The sequence below is a fragment of the Talaromyces atroroseus genome (assembly GCF_001907595.1).
Source record: "Talaromyces atroroseus strain IBT 11181 chromosome Unknown scaffold_7, whole genome shotgun sequence".
NCBI classification, from domain to species: Eukaryota; Fungi; Ascomycota; class Eurotiomycetes; order Eurotiales; family Trichocomaceae; genus Talaromyces; species Talaromyces atroroseus.
The window spans coordinates 594002-621773 of NW_017971439.1; the positions used below are offsets into that span (position 1 = coordinate 594002).

Here is a 27772-nt window from a genome sequence, read left to right on the forward strand (position 1 = left end):
TATGCAGCTGATAAGAAGTCAAACTAGCTTGAGCTATTACTATTAAGCGTGCGAAGCTTCATGCGGTAATTTAGCTAACTACTACGGTCTCGAATGACTAATAACTTGGCTGTCTTCAGAGTGTTCGCCAGTACTCATCTCGGAATATAAACTGTTTACTCTTTACGTAGAATCGCTAGCTACTAGACATATTATATTACTGTCATTACGTGTGTAACCGAGGGCCAGGAGTACGGTACAGCAGCTATCGGAATATCCGAGTTTGCAGGGAAATCGACAGGCAACAGATAGAGAACAGTCTCCACGAGATTTATGCGTCCAACCTGTCCAAAAAAGATCTATCAGCCTACCTCTTGATGTCATACGACATAGGCTTGACTTGTTCCCTAGGTTACGAGTATGCTTAGTCGCCCAACGACAGCAATGGCGAAACTCTCGGAATATCCGAGATGTTATATCCACCCGAATAGATAAAATGCTGGAAAGAGATTGATTTTCTTGCTTTGAATAATAAATACTTCTCTCCATTATCAAACATCACGCATACCAAGACAGCAGATAATGGGCTTCTCAGAGCAAAGAATAGCCATCATCGGCGGCGGCCTTGGTGGCATGTCATTCATCAATGCGGCGCTACACGTCGGACTCACAAATATGGAACTATATGAGAGAGCAGCTGAATTCAACGAAGTCGGGGCTGGCATCAACATCACCAGAAATGCAAATAGCATTCTCGATTCTTATGGGCTAAAGGAGGGTATGTTGAAGAAATCCGCTCACGACTTGCCGTACTACATGGAATACCGGCATTATCGTACAGGCCAGTACTTGGGTCAAGTCGATGAATCCGCAAAGCCTACGTCGAGATTGCTTCATCGTGCCCATCTCCTGGAATCACTGAAGGATCGAGTGCCGGAGAGTAAGCTTCATCTCGATAAGCGCCTGACTGGTATCACCAAAACAAACCAGGATGAGGCATATCGATTGCATTTTCAGGATGGGACTCATACTGATGCGGAAATTGTCGTGGGCTGTGATGGAATAAAATCTACTGTACGAGAGCATCTGAATATCACCGATCATCCGGATTACTCTGGTCAAGTGGTTTACCGCGGGTTTGTCGAATACGACGATTTACCCAGCGACACGGCTCAGCTGTTGCGTAGAACGACGAATTTCCGGGGGCCCCAAAGACATATCCTCGTCTTACCTATCGGCAATGAGCAGTCCAATACGGCCAAAGCGGCTATTATTGGGTTTATGAGCGAGTCTCTCGCAAGCTGGACTTCGGAGAACTGGATGTCGCGATCAGACATTGATAGTTTGCATAATCATGTGAAGGATTGGTGTCCGGCCGCACAAGACATCATTGCGGGATTGCGCAAAAGCTCACCGGATGGGAAGATGATGAAGCAAGCGCTGTATGTACGGAAGCCGGTGGATAAATGGTACGAAGTGAATGAAGGCAATGCTGCTTCTGGAATAATCCTGCTTGGCGACTCTGCTCATTCCACCTTACCTCATCAAGGTACTTTCCCCATCGCTATCACTTTGCTCTTTTATAAACTGACCTTTGTCATCAGGCCAAGGCTCATGCATGGCCATTGAATCCGGCATAGCACTCGCCACTATCCTCCGGTACTGGAAGAGTAATGATCTGACAGCCGCATTCCAATTCTACAAGCAGCTTCGAAAACCACGAACGGACCGGATCACCGTGACAAGCTATGAAGTCGGCAAGCTAGCGAGCTCCCAAGACCCTGACGCATTTGACGACAAATTCAACCCCGGTGCAATGCGGGAGCGCATGCGATGGATCATGGACTATGATGTGCTTGAAGATTTGTGGTCTCGGAACGAGTCTGTACGTTGCTTGGAAGTACTATGAGAGATTTCCCTCTCTTGTGTCGTAGAAGGACATTCACAGTCTGTCTGTTTGCGTTCCGAATCGGACTAGGAGAGTCGGCCTGTCGGTGATCAGGCAATTGATGCTCGAGCGACTGTAGGCTTGTTAATAGCACATGTCCGATGTCATAAGGTGGCAGTGCAAATTAGTACACCGTAGTTAATAAGTTGTACTAATTTCTCTCATGCAAGAAGAGCACAGAGGAGTCAGTGAGCGAGCAAGTGACAAGCGGAGAGGTTAAGCCGCCTCCGCATTCCTCCATGCGTTCCTTCCTGACATGTGATTCGCTCCCGCACCAAAAGCCAGAGCTCTGCCTCTTTCTGTCTGTTCTTGGTCATCGATTCTTTCAAACCCATTTACTTTGGGTGCTTGAGTCATTAATAACATCAATCAGTTGCCAATAAGACACGCAATTCGGCATGGATGTATGGTGTATACCCTTCCGACCACCAGGAGGTGCTAGCTAACGAACTCCTATTACATATCGCAGTCCCGGCCATCATCGCATAGTCCTTTCAGATCAAGGCGCTCGCATCCAGCTTTGAATCACATCTCACTTGCTCCACTTACTCCTCGATTCCCAATAGATGATCTACCGGATCAGGACGACTATTTCCAGAACACGCAAGGCTCATATTTCTCTAGCTCTTCTGTCCCGAGCACGCCACCAATTCTGTCGCATTCGCGCGCTAGCTCGCGCCCGCGACATCATAAGCGTTCTAAAAGCTCGGCACATGCACTCAGCGACTCTGATCTCCGGAGTCTGGGCATCGTCCTGCATGAACAACAAAGTCAGCATACTGGAAGCTTAAAGCAGGGCTCCCGTACTCCGGTACATGCCCTGCCGCCGGAGAAGCGAAAGTCCCACGACTCGGAGTGGATGCTTCGGGCGGGACTGGCCCTGGCTTCATCAGCTCGGGAAGAAAAAGGCCAGAGCTGGCTGATCAAGCGCGAGAGCTCGACTAGCCTGGTAGCCGAGGCAGATTCGGAAACTTCCAGATCTCGTCGTACTAGCGCCAATCGTCATGGAAAGAGTACGCCTCATCGGTCGTCAAGATCGTCTGCTGTCTCAACACCAGCGGCGCTCTCGCGGCGGACATCGAGGTCACGCGAACTCAGTCGACGAGCTAGCCGTGGGGGATTCTCTATGACGGCAATGGACACAGAAGGAGATTCGTCCCGGCAGTCACGGAAATCTAGCATTGGAAGCCATCTCACAGTGCTTCCTGATTTTGTGGACGATCAGATTCGTGCCGAGATGGCTTCTATCCGTGACCGCGATCTGTATGATGAAGATGAATCGGACTCCTCTTCTTATGCATCAGGAAGCGAGACAGATAGCGAGATGGACGAAGATGAATTCCAACACTTGACACGCGAGCGAGGCTTCGGTCTTGGGAGTTGGGTTGACCAGTTTATCAGCTGGACGCTATTTGGAGTCGAAGAGGATTTTTCCACGTCACCGCCTGTGCCTACAGAAGGGGTCAATCGGCATACTTTCGTTGGGTTTGAGTCGGCCGCTTTGACATCGCAGTCGGAGCCCGGAAATGACTCAGAGGGTGATCATGATGATCACAGCGATGACGGTTCCGAATTTGCAGATGCTGTTGAGAGAGCTGGCGATAAGGGTGGGTGGGCTGACGCAAGTTGGTTCTTGCGACTCGCGAGAAACGCCATAGCGTAATTGATGTCTGTTCTTTTTTTCATAGCTTTTACTTCCCTTTAAAAACAGTATGTTAATAATGACAACCCGATACGAATGACTTAATGAATGGAAGGTCTGTTTTCTCATTAAAGAAGGCGTAATGTACTGGCTAAGGAATACATTGGGAACTGGCGTGAATTCATTCGAGTAGAATACACCTCCGTACCTTTTCCTTTTCCTTTACATAATTAGTCAGACCTGTACTACTTGAACTAAATGCAGCTGTGAAGAAAACCCCCCATTTTTCTTCCAAGAAAAGCGGGCCTGGCGAGCCCTAACTCGACTTCATTTGAATCAACAATCACATCCACGTCCCTCGCGCGTGTTTTATTGTCCTTAAGACAAAGTGAATCTGATGTATGCCTCTAGGCAGCAAGGTTTTACATTTATCAAATACTCGATTGCTTTGTTTTATTGATCGGTATAACTTATCGGGGCGTTTTCCGTTACCTCTGAGCCAACAGAACAGTTAAAGCAAGCAACAAAAGCAATACGAACATGGGTAGATTATGTTGCCAAAGACAAGGACCCATAATGAAGTACTTGTGAAGATAGACATCATGTCATCTATCAAAAGTCTAGACCATGATGGCCAGGATGTGCCATCGAGATCAGAAGAGTACTCTATAAAATACCTCCTAAGTAATGATATGCCACGCCCGAGTCACAAAAGCGTACCCTAAACTCGACGCCCTTCATTCAGCACCAATGCATTCTACTTTGGCCTGTTGCCCTAGAGGTGACGGCCTTTTTTCTTTGTCCTTATGCTTCCCAACATGACCAGCCATCTTCGCAAGACATTTTTATTGGCCAGCTCAACTAATCTGGACATTTGCTGTTGCCCTGCCTCCATATAAAATAGGCAGGGCAAGCCAGAAATACTCCTTGTCAGGCAATGAACATGAACCCAAATAAAACACCGGTAGAGACAGAAACCCAGCCCTATCTCATAGCCTTATTCTTCTAGGATTTCTTAACCCCGGGCGTCTTTTCTTCAGTTTTATTAGCTGGTGGAGTACCCGGCGAGTGTTTGACGTTGCTTATTTTCTCCTCTCTTTATCATGCTTACCTAGGAAGTTCTAACATTAGTATTGCTAGTATTACTTATGGAACATATTAACATCCTGTTGATAAACACATTTTGAGAGTCCTCCACTTAACCTTGCATAAGCATTTGATCCCAGCCATCCCCGAAGGACTCCTGTACACAGGCCTATACACCCCTTTTCACTGTACTCAATTGATGTGAACTATGAATAGTTTGCAAATTGTTTTGTTGAATAATATTCGACAAAAGTGACGCTAAGCAGATTATTCCCGACTCATTCCCATCTCTACAGGCTCAACTGTGGGAGACGAATACGATGGCTGATAAGGGCTAGCTTTCTGAGAATCAGCCAGCTCTGCTTTCCGCGTAGATTCTGGAAGCTCAGAAGGCTGTTGCAACTGCTGCTGATAAGCTGGAGATGATGTGTTCCATTTCGGACGTCTTCGAAAGAATAAAATACCTCCAATGAGTACAAGAATGGCTCCAATGGCTACACCTGCGCCTGGCTTTTGCACCCGTCGATAAGCCCGTGTTAGAATTTGCAGTGGAAGGAGACGTAGATGAGCTGGCTATGACTGTAGTCACCGTTATCGACAAGCTGGATGCCATTGTTGCAGATGAGCTGGGCGTGACTGATGATGCTTTTGTTGTCGATGCTGTCGCAAAAACATCGGTTGTCCGGTATCGAATCTTCACGCCATATGCATTAAACCCTTGAGTCCCCGAGGCAGTCAACGTGGTCAACCCAGCGCGGGGAGTACTAGTAGTGTATATAAATATGCCAGTTGAGGGGTTGAAGTGACCGCAGTGATTTGTAGAATACCACGGGAATTCGTCGGCATTTTGACATGTGTATTGACTTTGATGGAAACAGATTAGCCTTGTTTATGACTGGCCAAACTTCCTATAACACGGCATACCTTGGACAGCATGCTGCTTGAGTCTCTGTTTCAGTGCCGATGGTTGTCGTGTTCGAACAAGCGGCGGTATAGCCTGATGGGCAGATACCCGGTGAGAAATACATGGTAGTTTCGTAGCTCCAGCCTTTAGGGAAACAATTCGAACTGTCTGTTGGTCCAAGCTGGAAATAACCACATTCCGGACAGTCTCCGTAAGAGAAACCATAATACCAGAGGTCGACGAGGCAACTGTTAGCTGGGGTGAAGATAGTAGTAAGCGCTGGCGCGGTTGTAGTGTCTGATGTCGATGTTGCCATTACTGCTCTTGACTAGTTATTATGCTTCAGCTACTCTTAAAAGAGGGAATATAAGGTAAATTATAAGGAAAAGGAGAGAAAGGGGGAGAGAAGGCCAGAGTCTATCCGAGGAGACACAGCCCCAACTCGGTGTAACAGGCCTAAGAAATGACTTCTAGCAGTTTGGTCCAATTCTTCACTCTCAGGTACATTCAGCTCTAGAATCGTTCAATTTGAAAGCCAGCCAAGCGCCTGGTCATCCATCAGCAGCTGTTGGCCGATGTAGGTTTACACATCATTTCCGGTGGCTTTTTTTTTTTTTTTGTTTGTTTGAAGAGCTCTCTATGCACCCACTGATGGATTTGTAGATAGGGAGGTTTCCTAAGAAGTTTGCCTTTCCATAAGAATATTCGCTTCATAGTGATAGAGGAAGTGGTGAGACAAGGGCAAATTAACTGGTTCCTTCAGTTGGTCTTTGGCGTAGGGTTTGGGGTCTCTATCTTCACCGGTCAGATTTGGTCCACTCAGTTCCACACTATTGTTTGTCTCAGTCATTCTGTATAGAGACAAGCAAACGAGTCATTTTCAAGATCTGGACTAGGCCTGTCATGTTAGGGTGAAACAATGCAAACGGACAGAGAAGTAAAAACCTCAACAAAAAAACATATGACCTTGCTGCCTAGGCACAAAAGCCACTATTAACTCCATTATTCAGATCAATAGTACGATTGAATGAAGTTGATTTTGAATTTGAATTTTGGATTTGACCATTGCCTTGCTGCCGCTCGCACCAGCGGGATATATATGATAAATACGACTGAAGAACGCTATCATGTCAAATTCGAATTGTAACTGAGGTGCTGACCCGTACTTCTTAAATGAACTAATATTCTGTTCAGAAAAACAGTTCGAGAGTCCTCTACTTGATCTTGTTCTGGGTAAGTGCTGCCTAATCATGGCCTTGGTTTACGGAGGTTTAGCCTGTGCTCCCTAATGAGTAAGATATCGTCCTCAACGCCCAGGACCTTGAGAGATGGCAGCAGTTATCTGGCGTCTGTGAAGGAGAATTCGAATTTGCATACATTGCTACATTCGAAAGTTAGACAGGCGTGTCCTAGACATTCGTATCTCGCTTCCTAGGCCAGCGACCCCGAACACTTTCTTCCTGCAGATAACCTGGAGTCGAGCTTGCAGTTATCTCCAGCATCAGTTAGTTCGTACATGTATTTTATTATGACATATCCTAGCCTTGGAATAGCAGCATCCGTCTTCGCTCTGCTCTCCCCACTCGGGGTTTTCTCTGACTTCCATCTAGCCCTAATTATTCACCCCACGTCAAAAATATGGACAACTGCAGATCACTTGGGCTGTAGCATACGACGGCAGCTGAAATGCACATTTTATTGGACCACGGCGTACACAAACTGGGTATATCAGTATCGCCCACTGGTGGAATCAAGCCCAAATCTACCCCGCGGGCTGCACAGTATTCCGTCATGTCATTGAGCCAACTGCCAGCTTTGTAGGCTGGCAGGCAGGCCAGAGGAAGATCTGCAACGTTTGATTTGAATTGTAACGTGCAGGAATTGGGATCCAATTGGGTGCGAATGATGTAGGACAGGCAGCGCAGGGGTATATAAGTACTCCACGTTTCGTGCAACTTGGCGGGAAAATAGATGAAGAGACAAAACAATAGTATATAGCATCATGCATATCTCGTCTCTTTTAACCCTAGCCCTGACCCTAGCCACCACAGTGTGCGGCTACGTCGTCAACGAGGGCACGACGTGCGAGATCTACCCCGAAGCGCTGACACACAATGCCAAGGCAGTAGACGATTCGCCATCAATTCGCCAGGCGTTTGATCTCTGCGGCATCAATGGCACGGTCATCTTCACCAACAACACCTTTTCTATCAACTCGGCGCTCAACACGACCAATCTGCTAAATTGCGATGTTTCGCTGCGCGGCCAGTTGAAGTTTTCCACTAATGTCCCGTACTGGCGCTCTCATGGCTTCTCGGTAATATATCAGAACCAAACCACAGCTTGGCTATTTGGTGGCACCAACGTGACGCTGCGTGGTGAAGAAGGTGGATGGATTAATGGCAATGGCCAGACCTGGTATACAGAGAACAGGAACGCATCCAACCAGCCGGGTCGCCCAATTACTCTCACTTTTTATAACTCAACAAATCTTTGGGTTGATGGGCTCACGATCATCCAGCCTCAGTTCTGGGCGACGTTTGTCTGGCAGAGCACAAACGTGTCCATTACCAATCTCTTCGTCAATGCTACGAGTGATGATGAGTGGGGGACCATGAACACAGATGGCTACGATTCGTGGAGAAGTAGCAACCTGCTGGTGGAAAACGCTACTATCACAAATGGCGATGACTGTGTGGCCGCAAAGGGCAACACGACGAATCTCCTTGCTCGAAACATCACCTGCAACCGCTCAACCGGGGTGACGATTGGATCCATTGGACAGTACCCGGACTGGCCGGACTATGTCCAAAACGTGACCTTTGACAACGTACGGCTGTTCAACTCCGAAGATGGGGCGTACATCAAGACATGGCCGGGGGTATCTGTGGATGAGGACGGAAATGGTGACACCGGTGGTGGCGGCGGCGGTCTGGTCAAGAACGTGACGTTTAGTAACTTCGAGTTGACCAATGTCGGTCTTCCTATACAGATCTCGCAGTGCATTTATACCACGGCCGTTGGTATATGCAATACCTCCAGACTGCAAGTTGAAGATGTTTCGTTCGTGAACTTCACGGGTACTTCTACATTCAATGTAGCTGCTTCATTGTATTGTTCGCCTGAAGTGCCATGCCCCGGTATCAAGTTTGACAATGTTTCTTTACAATCTGTCAATCGGACTCTTGGCTTGCCATTGTGGAATACGACATTGCAGGATGAGGTATATCAGTGTGCCCATATTGCCAGCCAGAATGCTTCTGGTATACCCTGCAATTACCTTGCCCCAGACAATTATGGCCAGGAAGTAACCCAGAATGTGCAATAAAGATAGTGACGCTTAGGAAATATGATTAAGGAATGACTGAAAATTGTTATGACATACTATATATGATAATGATAGCTATTGCGAATTCATTTGCATGGACGATCAAAAAAAGCTCAGATATTTCCGACAATTGCTTCCAATCATCCATCATCTCCAACTAAGTAGCTAAGCATCTAGGTGGTAACTCTTCATCTCACCTGATCCGAACATCTCTACACCTTGGAATATGACCGAGATATTTTGAGACCGGGGGAAGAACCCGCCCTTCCTTGTACATGGCTGTGACTGGGTTATCTTCAGCTTCAAGACCAAACAGCACGGTGCATTTAAACAAGGTCGATAATCTTTGACAATATTCTAGCTGATCCGATAGATATCGATCCTGGGTTATAAGCATTTCATTCTTCCATCCACTATGTCGTCACTCCTTAGGGTGTACGTTGTTAGGATTAAACCTAAGTCTGTGGTCAGTAGTAAGTCTCGACAGAATGCGAGGCATTCCTTTTGGTTTTTTTTTCTCTTTTTTTTGCTATTACTCAATCCCAAATGGACCTTGGATAATTCAACATAAAAAATACAACACATAAAATATGTATGCACCGCACGATCATTGATCGCATCGACGGACCAAGCTGGCGAGGCTTTGACCCCGCCTCCTTCTCCTACGGCCCGACCAAAATTTGAGCATTTCGATTTCCTCATGTTCTCTTTCGTTGAATAAAAAAAAGACGACGTTGCATGGTCCGAATATCTCCGTTCTCCTTCTACCGGCTAGCATTTCTACTAAATAATAACTTGCATGATGGCATTCGTCTTCTTGGGTATTTACTTTCCTAGGCAAGCAGTGCCACATTTAACCAGGGTCGAGATACTACCGGGATAGGTAGTAGGGCCCTGGCCAGGACTCTGTGAGCGAAATCATATGTTTAGTTGCTAACTTGGCCAAGTAATGCAATGCATAGCATTGCTCTTTGATTAATAGTCCATGCGTAACTGCACATCTTCGGTTGTCAACATGGGAGATAATATATATGTAGCCAAGAGTCTCTGAAATCCATATATAGGTAAATGCCCTGCTCTGTAGAGTCTGTCTGGCTTGGTAATATTAAAAAAATAGATACTTAGGCTTAATGTTCCGACAGCTTTTAACCAATTTACTTAGGTACCTTATTCTTTATATATATCTTTCCATCTCAAGACAGAAATCAGCATTGAAACAACCCAAAAAAAAAGAACAAAGAACCAGCCCGAAAAGCCCAAAAATAAGAAATTGCCACGTCTAATAAAGCGATTGAGTACATGCATATTTCCCCCTACTTAGCTGGGTATAGCCTGTAGGCATAACACGGAGGATTATAGGCGCAATGCCGTAATTTTGTTGTCGCTCCCCACTTGTACGCCACATATCGGACAAATCTAAGCGTTGATGTACAGGATATATCGTGAAGTGGATTCTCCTTTGCGGCGTAGTACATACAGAAATGTGTCCTTTGTTGTGTCAGGCCACGTAGATTGGCCATATCGAACGGGGCAGCCAGGATCAGGCGAGAAGAGAAGCTCCACCAGAGAAAGGAATGAAAGAGGAGAGAAGAACAAAAATTTAGATTGGAAAATCAAAAGCTAGACGCCTCCAGAGTACCCCTTGTATATTATCTATAATATATCATATATGTCATGAAGTATCCAGGTAGCTCCTCGTTGTATGTGACATCGATCCATGGAAATTTGATTTCCGACTGCAGCTGAACGACAGCACAGGAAATAACATATATTTGAATAACTCCCAAAAAGACATAGAAGCTTGTGTCATTCTTTTCAAAAAAAAATCGGTTTCTTTCAACCGTGTTGAGTATATCAATCATGTAATAAAAACTGGGATTAATAAAACTAGCACTTCTCCGAACTGGATACCCTTTAGGGTTTCGTACAAGCACACAGACAGAGATTACTCACGATTAGGTCAAAGAGCCCTGCCCTTTTTCTTCTTTCAGGTTCTTGACTTGGGTAGGCTTCGAACGAAACACAATAACGAAAAAAATAAAGAAAGAAAAAAAACAAATAACTGCACAACACGGCACGGCACATGCTAACTACCCAGATACTTGGTTGCCGGAAATGCAAGCCGGGCATATCTTCGGTCTAGCTGCTGTATCCATACCTCCCCGAGCTTATCTACGACCTCACTTTTGGCATATATAAGTATCTTCTCTATCCAGCATCGCCATCGTCATCATCAGCAAGGAACCTCTTACACACGGACATCATCATGTCCGAAAACCCGCAACCATCAGATCATGTAGGAGACATTGAGGTTGATGTAAGTTCAATCCTTTATATAATGAGCTCAAGGGTACCTAGGTACCCTCCTTTCCTCGGCATCTTTTGGAGTTGACTGAAAATTAATGTAGGACGATGTCTTCAGCGAGTCTGACTCTGCCTTTCAAGGCTCGTAAGTGGCCACCAGATACACCTCGGTGTATTCAGAGATCGACTAGCTGACGGCTACATATTTATCTAGCATTGGAGATGCAAGCTATACATCATCTATCTCATCTAGTGTGAGGAATTATAAGTACGTAGTGAACAGGTATACCCTGACGTTGCATCATACTCATCTTTTCTGTCTAATAGATACGAGGTATCTAGCTTAACCAGTATATCATACATTGATTCGGTATGGAGAGACATCTAATGAGTTACATCTCTAGAATGGCCGAAGATATCACGCGTTCAAGGAGGGCTCACATCTCTTGGTGAGCTCTTCCACGTCTGGCTCTAATATCAATCTAACGGAATCAAATAGCCCAACGACGAAAGCGAACAAGCCCGGATGGACCTCGCTCATCATATTTATCTCATGATAACCGGCGGAAAACTGCATCTGTCCCCCATCAGCAATCCACAACGAGTGCTTGATCTCGGCACTGGGACAGGTATGACCACTGATGATCATCCGGTTTATAGTCAGGGGCTGATTGTTAACACAATAGGTATATGGGCAATTGACTTTGCAGAGTATGGGGCGTTCAGCACAACTATATAGTTCCGTGGCTGACTTGACGTGATACAGCGAGTATCCGAATGCCCATATACTAGGTATGTACTCAGGTATGAGATCGAATCTATCTGTCTGACTGACAGACTGACCTAAACACGCAGGGAATGATCTAAGCCCTATCCAACCCTCATGGTGAAAAAGCCAACTACGCCCTTCCTAGGTAGCAGCCAGCCAGAGTACACTAACCCCAAGATTGGACACGAAAACAGGGTCCCACCAAACCTCCAATTTGAAGTCGACGACTTCGAAAGCGAATGGTCCTACTCGCAGAAATTCGACTTCATCCACGGCCGCGAAATGGAAGGTATGGTGCAAGACTTTGACCGCCTCTTCAAGCAAACATACCAAAACCTCACTCCAGGCGGCTGGGCCGAATTCTCCAGCATCGAACTCAACACCTTTTGCGACGACGAAACCCGGCAAAAGGCCGCGGTGTGGACGCGCTGGTCAGAGAATCTGCATCGCGCGGCTTGCACGTTTGGCAAGAATATGCGCACTGTGCGGACTTGGGAGGATAGGTTGAGGGCGGTTGGGTTTCGGAATGTGCAGAGTGCTGTGTTTCCGGTACTTTTCTCTTTTTTTGCCTCCTTCTCTCTCTCTCTCTCTGTGTGTGTGTGTGTCCATCCATACCTAGCTAACTAACAATATAGCTACCATTCAGCCCCTGGCCTAAAGACCCCAAACTCAAAGCCCTCGGTCGCTACCAGCAACTGCACATGTTTGAAGGCATTCCCTCTTACAGTCTGCGACTCTATACCAGTGTCCTCAACTGGCCCAAGGACAAAGTCGAGGCGCTGCTGGCCGAAGTGCAAAATATCTTGAAAGATCGGTCCTGTCATCTGTATACTTTGGTGCATTTTGTTTATGGTCAGAAACCGGACGAATGAGGTTTCTCCTTTCTTTTTTCTTTTTCCCTTTAGGCTTGTTTTTCTTATAATGAATGACCATGATGTGATGATTATGATGACGATGATTATATCTAGGGATATGTTGTTGTTAACGTTTCTTTTCGTTAATATCGAATTGTATTGATGCCAGATCTAGGTACATTTGTTGAATTACCTTGCTCTTATCGACGTTGGAGGCGCCTGCATAACCGTTGGTAATGTTCCTATATTTGCCATTCCACCCCAGTAAAACATAAAAAAGTAAAGAAATATCAAGAAGCCACCGAGCAGGTATTGCTGGCATGTCATATATATAAGATGTGCTTACAATCACCGCGGTTTAAGTGAAAAAGGACACAGAACGACCTAACCAACCTAAAACTCCTCCGTCTGACGAATGGGACCACTGAGGGTAGAAAGAAAAGGTTTGAAATAGACAAAAGAGAATGTAAATAAATAGATAATATCTTTCAAAGCGTCTTGACAATAAAAGGAAAGTAATTGTTGGTAGACAAACTCGTGGCTGCTAAACGCTTCGTATTCTTCTGCAGTTATTGCTTCAGAGGAGTCGTTATAAGAACCGTGCAGCGCCCTTGCTTATCAAACCAACGTCGAAACAAACCAGTGGAAAAGAAAAAGACAGGTGTTTTAACGCCGCTGAGTGTTCACAGAACTCTCTAGCACTTATGCAGGTATCATCATATGTCGTGTCGTAACAAAGTGTAGGCCGTTAGATCGAAGCGTATCGACAGAAATAGAAATAAAAGAAATTGTCCAGTCATGACATACTTCCAAAAATGTCTTCTCACCAGGGTCCGACCTTCAGAGGCACGCCCAGGCCGTAAGTTCCTGATAACAGTTGCTCACGGATTGAAGTTGGGTCTCCTCCAGATGCACCTGTTGGCAAAGGCGAGCCCATCCATCCCAAACTGTTCCGTAGCTCATTCACTGCTTCCTGTAACTTGCCACCGGAAGTCTCGTTGTGTTTCGCAAGCTTCTGATCCCATCCACCATACTGCAGTTGTATGCCTCCACCGCGCTTAGCAGCTTCTCGAATTACCAGAACCCAAGCCTTGCCTATCTCCTCGTATGCCGAATCGCGGCCAATATTATGCCGCGGTGTGCCCCACTTCGGCAGACTGTGTATGATATCTGTTGCTCCGTCCAAGTAGGTCAGGGAGATGGAAGTTTGGGATTCATTAGGCGGTAAGAAATGAGGTGTAAAATCGTTCAGAGCTTCTAGAAGATGGAACAGGTGCTGTTTCACTCGATTGTATGCATAATCCGACAAGAATTCGCCGCTGCCTAGAGGGATGGATGTCTGCAAAGTCGACTGGTAATTTCGAAGAACCTGAAGCGTCGACGCCACACTCGGCCGTGGAGCAGTATGGACGACCTCATCGCCTAGCTCAGGATGACGCTGACAGACGGCTTGTAGCACCGACCGTAGAGCATCCGTGTCCAGCGTCTCCAGCAATCTAGGTAGCGATAAAGGACGACCAGACACGTTTGGACGGGATCGTTTCAGCTGACGGTTCGGTAACGGGCGTGGAGTAAAAGCTGGGGAGTTCGTGGGGGAAGCGGACATGCGGATATCGGTGTCATTGCCATCATCTTCAGCTTTGCGTTTCCGATTGCTGCTTTGTTGAACTGGCGTAGACACTACATCCAGGCAAGTTTGATTAGTATACGGATAACTATATTGAAGGCATGCAAGTCCTTACTGGGACGAGAGGCAGAGAAGCGGGAATGTTCGTAGAAGTGTGGAGGAACTGGAGGCGTAGCCACCAAACTGTTCATGATGATCTCAGCAGCAGGCCAGGTCACTCGACCACTTTCAGAGATCGAAAGAAAGATGGATGGAAGTAATGGTTGGTGTTGTGCGTGTGTGTGCGTGTGTGTGTGTGTGTGTCTCTGTTGGGCTGAATACCCTCGTGGCCACCAGCGGGTCGAAGGGAGGCGAAGACTTGAAAATCAAGAGGCAGCACCGACCGCCTAGAGTATGTTTAAGAAGCAGAACCACAGAAAAGAAGTAGGTGTAAAGGTTGCACAAAAGAAACGTAGGAGGAATGTGCAGGGAGAGTGAGAGCGAGCAAGGAAGACGTTGATCGAGGTTGATTGATGGGCGGAGTGGCAGATTAAATTACTTGCTTAGTGAGAAGTTTAGCTGGGAATTGGCGGTCGAAGAGCTTGGCCGTATAGTACGGTAATAATACGTGGTACGTAAAGCGGGTACCCCATGGGAGTTACCGAGCGATGGTTGGCTGTGGCTGTAATTCATTTTCTGGGTGTAATTTCATTACAACAGATAGTAGCATAGTTACCGTAGGCAACGCAACGCAACGCAACGCAACCGTTTGCGCAAGCACCATGCGTCGTATGGTAATGACACTGTATCCGTACCCGTATTAGTAATTTATAACTGACTTTGAGGAGCAGCCAACTCAGTGACATTTACTACCTAATCGCCTACAACAATTAATACAACCTATAAGTAACTTTTATCCTGCAAATATACATGGAAACCCTTGTTCCAGCGTCATTCTATACCTCGTAACAGTATGTATGTATGTATGTATGCATGCATGTCGTGCGAATGTGACTCACTACATTCATTGCTTGCTCCCTCTGCTCCAGAGAACGCCAGTGCCATGCCAAAACTTGAACAAAAGAGAAACAAATAACGTAAACCACTCCCCATTACAGGTAGAGGGACTGGGCAGCAACAATGTCCCGCCGGATTTTGGTAAGAGACGTCTCAAACTTCTGTTCAAGTTCTTCACTGCCCATGACCTTGGCAGCTTGTGCCATTTGCCGAATCAACTCCTCCAAGCGGCGGAAGACACGGATTAAACTGCCCTCATACACGTCCGTCATCTTGCAGATGCCTGCGAATGACATTCCGTGAGTCCACTCGTAGATCACATCCATCAGCTCCCAGTGGAAACTCTGCACGTATTCTTCCTCGTTAATCGCTAGTTTCGATTCCATGGACACTTTCGCGACGACGCGAGCTTGAGCTTGGATTTCCTTGAGCGGCTTTATCAACTCGTCCCTCTTCAGTGCAGGCGTATCCTTGGCCTTCTCCTCAAAGACAAAACAACTCAGGATAGAGGCACATTGCTCAGGCGTCAGATTGTTAAAAAAACCATTAAAGAGCAGCTCACTCAGCATCAGTTCATCACCCGTGCTGATCTCGCACGCCACTCGCGCCTTGAGCTGGACAACATCCGCCTCGTTGATGAAGCCGAATCGCCGGAGGACACGCTTTCGACATTTCAGCTCATCCAGCTGTATGACCGACATCGCATCGGAGATCTTCTTCCTGATAGCCTTGATCTGAGCTACCAATTCAACCTTCTCCGAATACTGATTGTACAATTCTGGCAATCGAGGTGAGTTATGCAGAGGGTTGGCCAACAGTCGCGATTCGAGAACTTCAACTTTCTACAATATCATTAGTTGATCTTTTATGCGGATTGACAGATTTGGAACGAAACAGCTTACTCTGAGGAGCTTCTTAAATGAATCATCTTTTATGTTCATGTTCTCAATGGGATCAAGCAGAGCAACACCATCCGGGAAGCGTTTCTTAACCTCCTGAAGAGCACGTTTGACACTATTTCGTGAGTCTACTGTCTGCACCTCTTTAGGAAGGAAGATTCGAACGTGAGACAAGGCCTGAACGCAGCTCAGAAGTACTGGAACTACGGCCAACTGACTCTTCTCACCCTCTTCAGGGGGTCGCACACCAGAAGGCAGATCAGTATGGGTACGAGTACCCGTAGAAGAACCATCAGCAATCTCCAGCAGAACATCAACAATGAATTTTTGATGGGCTTCGATTTCTTCGTTCGGGTTCTTCGTTTTGCGTGATTTGTAATTCACCACTGCTCCCCAGCCAAAATCATGATCCTCAAACTTGATTTGCACGAGACGTCCCGGTTGGAGGAAAGGTAGGCAGTAATCGGGATGACTGATCACTTTCTGCATATCAGACGTGAAATTTGCAAGATTCTTTCGAAGTTCATAATATTCCCGAATTGTTGCCTCGTCTTGGATATTTATACCTGCTCGTTTGGTTTCGAGGTCCGCGAGTTCTAGAAAAAAAGAAGGGTCAGTATTTTGGACCGCAAACACATCGGGCTTATATCAGTGCTCACCTTTCTCTAAGCTAGCCACGCTAGCAGTATTCTGAAACTGATAAAAGCAACGCTCCAACATAAAGTTTGGAGAGATGCCCTCCCCTACTCTCATTAAATTCAGAATCATATTGTAACCCAGGTGGAAAGCAGAATTGAGTCGATCCTGTTCACCACGCACAATCTCCTTGGCAACAGCGGGCTCCATTTCTTCTCCAACCATCATAATCACGATACCACGCTCATCGAGACCTCTTCGACCGGCTCGCCCGGACATCTGGATGAATTCTGACGGAGTAACCCAGCGAGTATCAATCCCATCAAATTTTCGCATATTGGTAAAAACGACTGTCTTGGCAGGCATGTTCAACCCAATGGAGAACGTTTCCGTTGCGAAAAGAACCTTCAGAAGACCTTCTTGGAACAAAATCTCAATAGTCTCTTTCAAAATGGGGAGCAAGCCTCCGTGGTGAACACCAATACCACGCCGCAACAAAGGCAAGATATTCTGAATTTGTTTTAGCTGTCGGTCTTCCTCGGATAGCATTTCGATTGCGCTATTGAAAACTTTGGAAACCATTTCCTTCTCCGAGTCATCATTGAACGCCAATTTACTCATTTGCAGGGCATTGGCCTCGCACTCTCGTTTGCTGAAGCTGAAAACGATGACAGGGTTGTAGCTCCTTAGCATGATCATCCTTACTATCTTAAAAATGTCTGATTTTTCATCCTTCTTTCCCCCCTTGTTGAACTTTTTATCCTTTCCTTTGCCCTTGCGATTGGCCAGGGCATCGGCCGGATCATCGCCCTTCTTTTCTGCGATGGAACTCATTGCTTTTTGGAAATTGTCTTCCCGAAAAACACCTTTTTCATCCACTACCAAATGAATTCCTTCTGCGCCAACTGGGAAGAAATAATGCTGTAATGGGGTAGGTCGAAAATCGGTGTAGACAACGTGACATGGCTGATTATGCAGTTTGACTATCCATTCGGCAAATTGCATCGCGTTTGGAATCGTTGCAGACAGGAACACGTAGCGTACCTTGTCAGGGAGCAAAATAATGGTCTCTTCCCAAACAACACCACGAGCTATACAAAAAAAAAATTAAAAATAAAGAATAAGCCAAACTTTTTCTCAACATGAATGACATAAACATTTAAACTTACTTGCATCGCGCATGTAGTGGATTTCGTCAAAAACCACCCATGCAACTTCACGCATAATTTCAGATCCGCGGTAAAGCATGGACCTCAGAATCTCCGTGGTCATAACAAGGCATGTTGCAGTTGGATTGATTGTAACATCACCGGTCATCAAGCCCACGTCGCCGAATTCAGCCGCGAATTCTCTGTATTTCTGATTACTCAGAGCCTTGATGGGACTGGTGTAGATAACCCTCTGGTTTTTCTTCAAGCTTTGCGCAATGGCGTATTCCGCAACCACTGTCTTTCCGGCACTTGTGTGCGCTGATACCAGTACGCTCTCTTCTCTTTGGATCGAATAAACCGAAACTTGTTGGAAAGGATCGAGGGTAAACGACCAAGTCCTCGCAGGGTCGTCGGGAGGCTTGTGCTCTGAGATAGGAACATAAGGATAATTTGGCGGAAGGGCAACCTGATGGCGGACTTGGTGCGAAAGAACAACTGCTCCTGCATCTTTAGTCGTCTGCAGACCAGCTGAGGCGGCTATTTCTCGCTCTTGCTCTGTTTCGAATGTATCGGTCACGACTGGCTCCGGCTCATCTTGCAGACGTTGGCGCTTCGCTTCCGGCTGGCCATTCTCCTCAGCTGGGCCATCTGTCACTGTGGTAGCGGCGGGGGCGTCTGACAGAACGTCGTCCTCTTTTGACTGCTTATCTTTGACATTCCCATTTGCTTGTCGCTTTTTGCTTTTGTCTTTGCGTGGTCGAGGCTTGACAGGCTCGTCATCTGCTGCGAGAGCATCTGGCTTGTCTTCGAGGATATCGAACAAGTCATCCATGTTGACGCCTGGGTCCTCCCTCCAGAGAAATAAAGCGCCAATGGAGACGAAGAGAAATGGCTTGCGGTGTTCCAAAAATTAAAAAAAAAAGTGTCGAGCCGCGTGCACTGGAAATTTGCGATTCCCGATTGGGGAAGGAGCGCTCCCGGCGAAGAAAAAAATCATTGGACGGAATTTGGGTCACGTGAGCCGCTTCTGTCGGGTCTCCGGGTTGGTCGAGTGATTCTCATGCCACTCGCTCATCAGATCATCCAGCTTCCAATCCCTCCTCCCACCACCGCCAGACCAAGGTAAGAACTGCTGAAACACTCAAGGGGCAATTGGGCTCTGTCTAATCGAACAAGATGATTGCCGCTTCCGCTGCTCGCGCCAGATTGGCCAACTCCCTCGTCGCTCGCCGGGCTTTCTCGACCACCCGTGCTCAGCTTGCCAGCCCCTACCACTATGCCGAGGGTCCTCGCTCGAACATCCCCTTCAACCCCAAGACCAAGTACTTCTTCTTCCGATACTGGGCTTTCATGAGTATGTGATGCCATTGCCGCTTGACGCGATATACTGGGACTCAGTGAAAACTGACGTGTATTTGTTCTATACTTTTTAGTCACCGGATTCGGCGCCCCATTTGCCATTGCTGGTACGTTTCTATCTCTAGAACTGGGTCCTCTTTTCATTTTTCAACTTACTAAATGTATTTCTCCAGTCTGGCAAACCTACAAGACCCGTGCTTAAAGGGCGTGCGCTTCGAATTGATTATTCAACTGGATCGGATGTTGGGAATGGGACTGTTACACTACATCAGAATAAAGATTTCATTTGTACAAAACTAGAAAATCTTAAAGAAGTTTCCGTTAACCCGTGTTTCTTTAATTCTTAATAGACTGGTTCCTTTTGGTGATCGTACGATGTGCTGGTTGCGCTCGGAAATGTGAATGAAGTCATTGGTTGATATTTATCGATGGATCTCGGATAACCAAATTTGCGGAACACTCCATGAATAATTTTTTTTTTTCGAGACTGACACCCTGAGACCTGACGAGGCATACCAAAGCTAAATTCGTGCTAAATCCGTGTATTAAGGGAGAAAATACCTTTTTTTTGTCGCGAACATAGCAGTCAACAGACTTCGTGGTGGGTTCTGGTCAATGGGGAGGGGCACATAATTGAGGAAAGATGCGCAATCTAAAGAACGTGCGCCTGGCGGAGATCCAGCTCCAAACCAAGCTCTCATTGACTGCAACAGCTTGGGATACCTCCTCGCATTCCATCGTCTGTGCGTTCGGACCAGAAGAAGGGAATCAAGTCATTGAATTGCGGAGGAAACGCCATGATGCCCGCTACACATCTCCCGCCAGTCTGGAGGACTTTGAGACCATCGCATCGTGGGACGCTCCATGTCCTCTCCCTGACTTGCCCTGTGATAGTGTGCTGTCACTGCAGTATTTTGCAGACAATCTGACTGCAGTTCTCGTTTTGCAAGGAGGAGACATCATTATAGTTCGAGAGGATCCTCAGCCTGGGGAGGACAAGATTGAGATTCTGGGCTCGGTTGATGTCGGTATCACTGCGGCAGCCTGGTCTCCCGATGAGGAGCTTTTGGCAATAACCACGAGAGCAAACACGCTTCTTTACATGACCCGCGAGTTTGAGAATGTTGCAGAGATTACTTTCACCCCAGATGATCTCAAGCTTTCACGGCATGTCTCTGTTGGATGGGGAAAGAAGGAAACTCAATTCCAGGGCAAGCGAGCAAAAGCGTTGCGAGATCCCACAATGCCTGAAAAAGTCGACGAAGGCAAGTTCAGCAGTTACGATGATTCTCGGACTTCAATTACGTGGCGAGGTGATGGCGCCTTTGTTGCCGTGAACAGCGTCGAGACCGGTATCCGCCGCGTTATCAGAGTATACTCGAGAGAAGGTGCTCTTGACAGTGTTAGTGAACCGGTCGATGGCTTGGAAGGAGCTTTAAGCTGGAGGCCGGCGGGCAATATTATCGCCGGTATTCAGCGTCTGGATGATCGTATTGACGTGGTCTTCTTTGAGCGCAACGGACTGCGTCACGGCCAGTTCACGTTGAGATTATCAGATAAAGAGCGAGGGAGCTGGGGCTCGGATATCTATCTAAACTGGAACATTGACTCTACCGTCTTGGCTGTGCAGTTCAAGGATCGTATCCAGTTATGGACAATGGGCAACTACCATTACTACCTCAAGCAAGAGATCCCACTTGTTAGCGAGGGAAAGAATTTGTTCCGCTGGCATCAAGAAAAGACCCTCAGATTTATTGCCGCTTCTTCCAGTAAGTCAGAATTCTCTTCCGTAAGTAATTCGATGCTAACGTGTTTTTAACAGATGTCTTGATGGACAGTGATTGGGTTTTTGATGTCTCACATGGCTCGACAACCAGTCCAGATGATTATGGGGCAGTCGGGGTCATCGATGGAAGTAAGTCGAAGGGAAATGATTATTATATACTGCGTCGTCTAACATGCCCTAGGAACTCTGAAACTGACTCCATTGAGACTCTCTGGAGTCCCACCCCCAATGGCTCACTGTGAAATCAGCGTCGATTCGAATATAGTGGACATTGCATTCAGTCGAACGGGAAGCAGAATCGCAGTACTCACCACAGATAATTTCTCTATTTTCGAGTGGTCCTTGAAAAGTAAACCAGTGCCATCGCCGCTGTTGGAATCCAGCTATCCTCTTCCGCAGAACTTGAACTCTCGGCCAAGGCAAATTGCCTTCCTTGGTGACAGTGAAGTTTTTGTTCTCATTCATCATGATCCTTTTGACCGTCGAATTGAGAGAACAAGATTAGACACCCGTGAGACCATAATTTCATATACTGCTAGTGCAGAGGAAGACATTAAAAGTATATTCACGAGTATTAAGCATGACAAGCTTTGGATCTCGAAATCCTCTGAGACAACAATGGGCACAACATACTTGGAAGGAGTTCTGTCGCCAGAAAAACCTGAGGCTTCTCCTTTCGAGCAAGCTCCATTGGTGGATACTCATTGGGCGGCGAGCACCAGCATATCGGACAATCAGGTATGTTACCTCTGAAAGAGTTGTCTATGACCCAGCTGACAGGAGCAGAATATCTTGATTTCATTGACTCGAACAGGCGCTTTGTACGCCAATCGACGTTTGTTGGCAAAGAATTGTACTTCTTTCACGATCACACCTGCTCATATTATATTCACCACTACTCAACATCTTCTAAAATTTGTTCATATTACGAATGTGGAAGGTATGATCATCTTCGCTGGATGTCACGGAATTTTTTTTTTTCCCGCAAGTTATGTGCAAGGCATACACTAATCCAGAATCATAGATATGGAGGTCCCCGCTGATACACCGGAAACCGATGAGAGATGTAGAAGCATTGAACGTGGCGGAAGGATAGTAACAGTGACACCGTCGAACTTCGCTGTGACACTGCAGATGCCTCGAGGGAATTTGGAAACCATATACCCGCGGGCATTAGTTTTGGCTGGAATCCGAAGCTTTATTGATGCAAAAGACTATCGCTCAGCGTACCTTGCGTGCCGTTCCCAGATGGTCGATATGAATATTCTACATGATTACGCCCCGCTGCAATTCATGGAGAACGTCCCACTCTTCATTACACAGGTCAAGAGAGTTGATTATATTGACGAATTCCTGTCGCGGTTGAGGTAACTTCCAATTTGTCCTAGAGATGAACGGCCTCGCTAACAGCTCAACAGCGAAGATGATGTTTCCAAGACTTTGTATAATGATACACTGAAATTATCAAAAGCTGAAGCCGAAGCTATGGGCCAGGCAGGTGTTGATGCAGGTGTCAGGAAACCACCGAGTATCTCCAAAGGCGGCAAGATAAATGGCATTTGTGATGCATTCTTAGCAGCATTGAAGAACAAACTTGACACGAACTTGCAGAATTTGGTCACAGCTCACGTATGCAAGTCTTCTCCAGATCTTGATGCTGGATTACAGCTGGTAGCAAATTTGAGAGGTTTGTTTTCCCTGGAAAATGTTTGACACTCGTACTGGAACTCATGCAAATTTCTTTTTTAAACAGTGCGAAATTCGGGACAAGCCGAAGAAGCTATTGAGCATATGTGTTTCTTGACCGATGCCCGTCATCTCTACAAGAATGCTCTTGGGCTATATGATCTTGAGCTCACTCTTCTCGTCGCCCAGCAGGCCCAAATGGTATTTTCTTCTTTTCTCAGGCGACAAAAACTGAGTCTGGTTGTTTGTAGCTAATTACGAATAGGATCCGCGCGAATACCTCCCCTTCCTACGAAAGCTCCAGACTCTACCGGATCTTCGCCGGCAATTCGAAATCGACAACTACTTAGGTCGATCGGCCAAAGCCCTCAAGCATCTTCATGCTTTAGAAGCCTATGAGGAGCTGAAGCAGTACGCTATAAAGCACAGCCTTTATCTGGAAGCCCTAGAACTCTATAAGTACCAAACGGATAATCTGAGGGAAATGACTCATTTATATGCCGACTACTTATACGAACAGAGTAATTACAAGGAGGCTGCAATTGGTAAGACATAAATAAGTCATGCAACAATTTCTTTTTTTTTTCTCCAGGTTTGTCTGACAGTGGCTAATGCTTGCATAACAGCTTACGAGTCGCTTGGCATCTATGAAGAAGCATATAAATCTTACCAAATCGCTCACCAGTGGCGCGAATCCTTATTCTGCGCTCTCATGGTACCTTTACCGGAGACCGAGCTGCAAAGCCACGCCATCGAACTAGCTACAACCTTGGTAGAGGAGAACAAGGATTATGTAGCAGCGGCGCAAATACAGGCAGATCACCTGAAAGACTATCGCGCAGCAGCGCGACTGTTTTGCCGCGGCTCTCGTTTCGCAGACGCCACACGGGTCCTAGCCATAAACGGCCTTCAAGATGCCATCCCCGACATCGTTGATAGCGGACTAGGAGAAGCAATGGGATCGACAACAGATTTCTTAGCCGATTGCAAATCCCAATTGAACGCACAAGTGCCTCGAATCCGGGAGCTGCGCGAAAAACGTCTTGCAGATCCCCTGGCATTCTTCGGCGGCGATCCATCCATGGACGCAGGTGCAGGCGCTGACATTCCAGATAACGTCTCCCTCGCACCCACAGACGCCTCGACAGCCGCCGGTAAAACCTTGTTCACAAGATACACAGGCGGAACGGCAATGACGAGACGAACGTCGAAAACTCGACGTCGCGAAGAACGTAAGCGAGCCGCTGGACGTAAGGGCACGGTTTACGAGGAGGAATATCTGGTGAACAGTGTGCGGCGTCTTATTGAGCGGGTCAATAGCACGTTTGACGAAGCCAATTCGTTAATAGAAGGGCTTTTACGTCGTGGGATGAGGGAACGTGCGGTTGCGGTCGAGAAGGCTCTTCAGGAAGTGTTAGACATGTGCTCTTCGTCTTTGCATGAAGTGTTTGAGCAAGAGGAAGAACAGCAGCAACAGCAACAAGAAGATGAAAATAACGCTGCGGAAGGGCAAAAGGCTCAGGCTACTGGTGGCGATGCAGTCTTCTTGGAGAGTTTGTATGGAGGGCAGAAACGACCAGCACCGATTGTGAAGCAGTTTTCCAAAATGGCTCTTTTGGGCTAATTCTGTCCTTCTCAGTATCCTATAGAGGAAAGGGAATGTTTTATCACATGTACCTCGATACTTGTCCTGGAAGTGCAACTGGGAATCCATTTCCATGAGACAACGCGAGCAGTAAGGTATTTTAATTAGGGCTATGAGATCTAGCCTAGATAAATATGTTCTAGAGCTCGCATAGCGCATTCTGCTGGGACAGAGCTTTTCTCAGGTTGATATAGCTACTTCATGTCTCAATAACTCGAAAAAAATAATGCTACAACGGAGGAATGCAATTAATGCCAGTAGATGGACTGATTCCCGCGAATAATCTCCCAGCCCTTGTTCAGAGCATCGACGACCTCCTGCGGGAGAGGACCTGTCTTCATGGCTCGTAGATTCTCCTCCAGCTGCTCAATACTACTAGATCCAATAACGATACCGTCTTCGAGCTCGTCCTTCAGCTGCGAGTGATGCGACAACCATCCGAGAGCACACTCAATCTCGGTGAGCCCATGCTTCTTAGCCACGGGCCTCAAAATATCAAGTGCATCAAAATACACATCATGATAATACCGCCGACGCGTGAGACTGCCAGAGCTTGAGACAGGGTCAAATCTACCCCCGGCAACGGCATCGGGCTGATGGCGAGAATACCGACCGGTCAAAATACCCGCTGCCAGAGGGTTGAAGCAATAAAATGCGATCCCATGATGCCGCAAACAGCGTAACAGTTCCGGCTCCACCGCACGGTGGAAAGCATTGTATATGCCCTGGCATACGCTAGGCTTGACCCATCCATGCTGATCGCAGATATCACAGATTGTCGCCACCTCCCAAGACTGGTAGTTGCTAATCCCCAGCTTCTCGAAGTATCCTTCCTCATGTAGCTTGTTCACCTCCCACAGGGTGTCTATGAATGGAACGGTGCGGTCTGGGCTGTGTAGATACCATACGTGGACCTTGGGTACTCGCAATGCTTCAAGGCTCTCCATGAGCCCCCGGCGAAGGTCGCTCGGAGTATGGTGATACGCAGTAGTCGCGGACGCCATGGCAGGATTTACGGCAGACGGAAATAACTTCGTGTCAAGATTGACGGATTCAAGATTCATCTTGCCTAGAAATTCCTCGGACGATCCATTGCCGTAAATCCTGGCCGTATCGACGTCTTTGTGTCCATAGCTTTTGTAGAGCTCAACCATCTGCTGAGCTTTCTCTACCCTGTGAACCCGCGTGCGTCCGTCACCTGGCATACAAGTATTAGTAATAGGAGATAGATTATTATTGTGAAGTACCTTACCGGGTTCGCCGATGTTCATAGCTCCAAAAATGAGTTTCATGGTCGGTGAAGAGGAGGAAGCACAACTGCAGCAAAAAGGGGTTGCAACATACTCGAAAGATGGGTATTCACAGCTGCTTTTATAACTCACTGAAGTTGTTGAACCACATCATCCACCTGGTATGTGATAAGCCAGTCGCGATATACTCATGACAGCTGCATCAGACCCACCTTTAGCGCGTAAGCAGAGTCATTAGGGTTAAGCAAAGTTGCCTCTCAACTTTTTCCTATGCCTGGGAGATGCAAGCTTTACAGTACAGTGCTAAGCGGCGTCATCTTTGGCGAAAGCAGCCTATATGCAGCTGCAGCCATGCGAGTTCCCCAGTAGCAGCTTGCAGAGAACTTGAAACAACACCAGCTATCGCTTGCGTCGTCTAAGTTTTGCATAGTCTTCTTGGCTCCATATATGGTAGGGGTTGCTTTTGTCCAGGATAACTGTCTGTCCATGGCTGTGCCCTTTGTCTACCTCGCATGAAACTAACGTAGTATAGTAAGGATCGATCTTCCTGCCCAACAGCTAACTATAGCATGCCTAATTAGGATATCTCTAATATTGATGACTATGAGGACGTTTGTATCAGAAAGAAGTAAGCTAAATGCCAATGAGATGAGCTCGAAAAGGGATAAAAACGAAAACGAAAATCGAAAACCGAAAATTGTTATTTAGCCCTCAAGACTCAAGACTCAGGATATCACCTGTCTCGCTGACAAGATGCGTATCAATCGGCGCAGGTCCTTCACCAACGCCAGTTAGGATAACGCGGCTGATACCATTTTTCAGTACCTCGATAGCCTTGGAGTCGAGACTGTTCAGATCAACTCCTGCAGAAACCCCCCTGAGTCTGTCGCCAAATGGACCGTCCCAGCCCTCGAGAGATTCGCCCAGAATAGCTTTGAACGTCCCACCAACGACTTCAGAGACTTCGTCGAGGTAGTAAATGACAGCATTTGGGCCAGCGTCAAAGGTATAAGCCGCGACAGTCTTGCCGGCCACTCGGTTGATGTCGTTGACTAGACGAATAGCAGCCCGCGACACATCGTTCAGGTAGAAAATAGGTGGTTCCGAATCCAAACAACAAGCATGGAAATTGTTTGAATCGCGCATGGTGAGGTCAGCAAAAGCAGCAAAATCCCGATTGGTGATTGCTTCTTCCATCGCTATCATGCGCTTGGGCACAATGTGCTCGGCGCGAGTTGCGAACAGCGGCGAGGTGTGGACAGTAGTCTGCATGCCCGTTGTGCTTGGCACGTCTTTCTTCTCTGCACTGACAACCAATATGAGAGCTTTCATATCTGGCCAGTGGGACGCTGGCGCCACCTCTTCAGCAACACTATCGCTGCCGTCCTCATTGGTGCCCGATCGCCAAGCAACGTATCCTCCCTGAAGCGAGCGACAGGCAGAGCCCGAGCCCTGTCGAGCAATACGACTGAGATCTGTTGGTGATTGGGGAAGCTTATACAGGTCTGCAATGGCCCGAATGAGCGCTGCAAAGCCTGCGGCAGAGCTTGCTAGACCAGCAGCGGTTGGGAAATTGTTCTCGGAGACGATACGCAGCGGATATGTTGAGAGTTCCGGGAGAGATGAATCGGCAGACTCGAGCTCCTTGCGCAGAGCGCGCAAGCTGGAGAGACAGGCGAGTGTTCGTTTGGAGGACGAAATGTTTTCGGGCTTGCCATTCAGCGTAAGACTGTCTCCCTCGACCGCAGGGTAACTGGGAGAGCACGATGCTGTGGTTACGGTGCGTAGAGAGCGTTGAGAGAGGGTCACTGAGAGAGACGAATTTGTGGGCAGGTTCAATGTCGCATCGCGCTTTCCCCAGTACCTGTGGTTCATGTGTATGAGTATCTTCTTCTTCAATCAATTGACCTCGCGGGGGGGGGG

At 47.1% G+C, this 27772-nt stretch overlaps 9 protein-coding genes across 9 annotated transcripts in view; 5 read left to right on the forward strand and 4 right to left on the reverse strand.

Moving 5' to 3' along the window:
* Positions 1–561: 561 nt before the first annotated feature.
* On the forward strand, positions 562–3590 carry UA08_05676 (hypothetical protein; the record flags this gene model as incomplete). Its single annotated transcript, XM_020267972.1, has 3 exons — positions 562–1528; positions 1584–1864; positions 2397–3590. 3 exons carry the CDS (start codon positions 562–564, stop codon positions 3588–3590), a joined length of 2442 nt encoding a protein of 813 aa, XP_020119391.1.
* Positions 3591–7561: 3971 nt separating this feature from the next.
* On the forward strand, positions 7562–8887 carry UA08_05677 (hypothetical protein; the record flags this gene model as incomplete). The annotated part of the gene is made up of 1 exon (XM_020267974.1): positions 7562–8887. One exon carries the CDS (start codon positions 7562–7564, stop codon positions 8885–8887), a length of 1326 nt encoding a protein of 441 aa, XP_020119131.1.
* A 2266-nt stretch (positions 8888–11153) lies between these two features.
* Positions 11154–12832, forward strand: UA08_05678 (hypothetical protein; the record flags this gene model as incomplete). Its single annotated transcript, XM_020267975.1, has 10 exons — positions 11154–11204; positions 11296–11336; positions 11406–11459; positions 11519–11525; positions 11596–11640; positions 11691–11820; positions 11878–11902; positions 11958–11983; positions 12106–12509; positions 12596–12832. The coding sequence occupies 10 exons, from the start codon at positions 11154–11156 to the stop codon at positions 12830–12832; spliced, it is 1020 nt and encodes a 339-aa protein (XP_020119387.1).
* Positions 12833–13637: 805 nt separating this feature from the next.
* On the reverse strand, positions 13638–14632 carry UA08_05679 (Tethering factor for nuclear proteasome sts1; the record flags this gene model as incomplete). The annotated part of the gene is made up of 2 exons (XM_020267976.1): positions 13638–14494; positions 14557–14632. 2 exons carry the CDS (start codon positions 14630–14632, stop codon positions 13638–13640), a joined length of 933 nt encoding a protein of 310 aa, XP_020119132.1.
* Positions 14633–15532: 900 nt separating this feature from the next.
* On the reverse strand, positions 15533–18955 carry UA08_05680 (ATP-dependent RNA helicase mtr4; the record flags this gene model as incomplete). The annotated part of the gene is made up of 4 exons (XM_020267977.1): positions 15533–16279; positions 16340–16932; positions 16996–18063; positions 18142–18955. The coding sequence occupies 4 exons, from the start codon at positions 18953–18955 to the stop codon at positions 15533–15535; spliced, it is 3222 nt and encodes a 1073-aa protein (XP_020118902.1).
* A 344-nt stretch (positions 18956–19299) lies between these two features.
* Positions 19300–19684, forward strand: UA08_05681 (hypothetical protein; the record flags this gene model as incomplete). The annotated part of the gene is made up of 3 exons (XM_020267978.1): positions 19300–19477; positions 19557–19589; positions 19656–19684. The coding sequence occupies 3 exons, from the start codon at positions 19300–19302 to the stop codon at positions 19682–19684; spliced, it is 240 nt and encodes a 79-aa protein (XP_020118903.1).
* A 441-nt stretch (positions 19685–20125) lies between these two features.
* Positions 20126–24578, forward strand: UA08_05682 (hypothetical protein; the record flags this gene model as incomplete). Its single annotated transcript, XM_020267979.1, has 9 exons — positions 20126–21251; positions 21305–21397; positions 21450–22006; positions 22049–22208; positions 22293–22635; positions 22687–22955; positions 23022–23155; positions 23220–23499; positions 23581–24578. The coding sequence occupies 9 exons, from the start codon at positions 20126–20128 to the stop codon at positions 24576–24578; spliced, it is 3960 nt and encodes a 1319-aa protein (XP_020118904.1).
* A 269-nt stretch (positions 24579–24847) lies between these two features.
* Positions 24848–25891, reverse strand: UA08_05683 (hypothetical protein; the record flags this gene model as incomplete). Its single annotated transcript, XM_020267980.1, has 2 exons — positions 24848–25797; positions 25852–25891. 2 exons carry the CDS (start codon positions 25889–25891, stop codon positions 24848–24850), a joined length of 990 nt encoding a protein of 329 aa, XP_020119134.1.
* Positions 25892–26560: 669 nt separating this feature from the next.
* UA08_05684 (Diphosphomevalonate decarboxylase) overlaps positions 26561–27772 on the reverse strand; it is a gene marked incomplete at both ends in the record, with an annotated part of 1315 nt that continues 103 nt past the window's right edge. Inside the window, one exon of the mRNA XM_020267981.1 lies at positions 26561–27713. Coding sequence (XP_020119135.1) covers positions 26561–27713 — 1153 coding nt within the window. The remainder of the gene's footprint in view (positions 27714–27772) is intronic.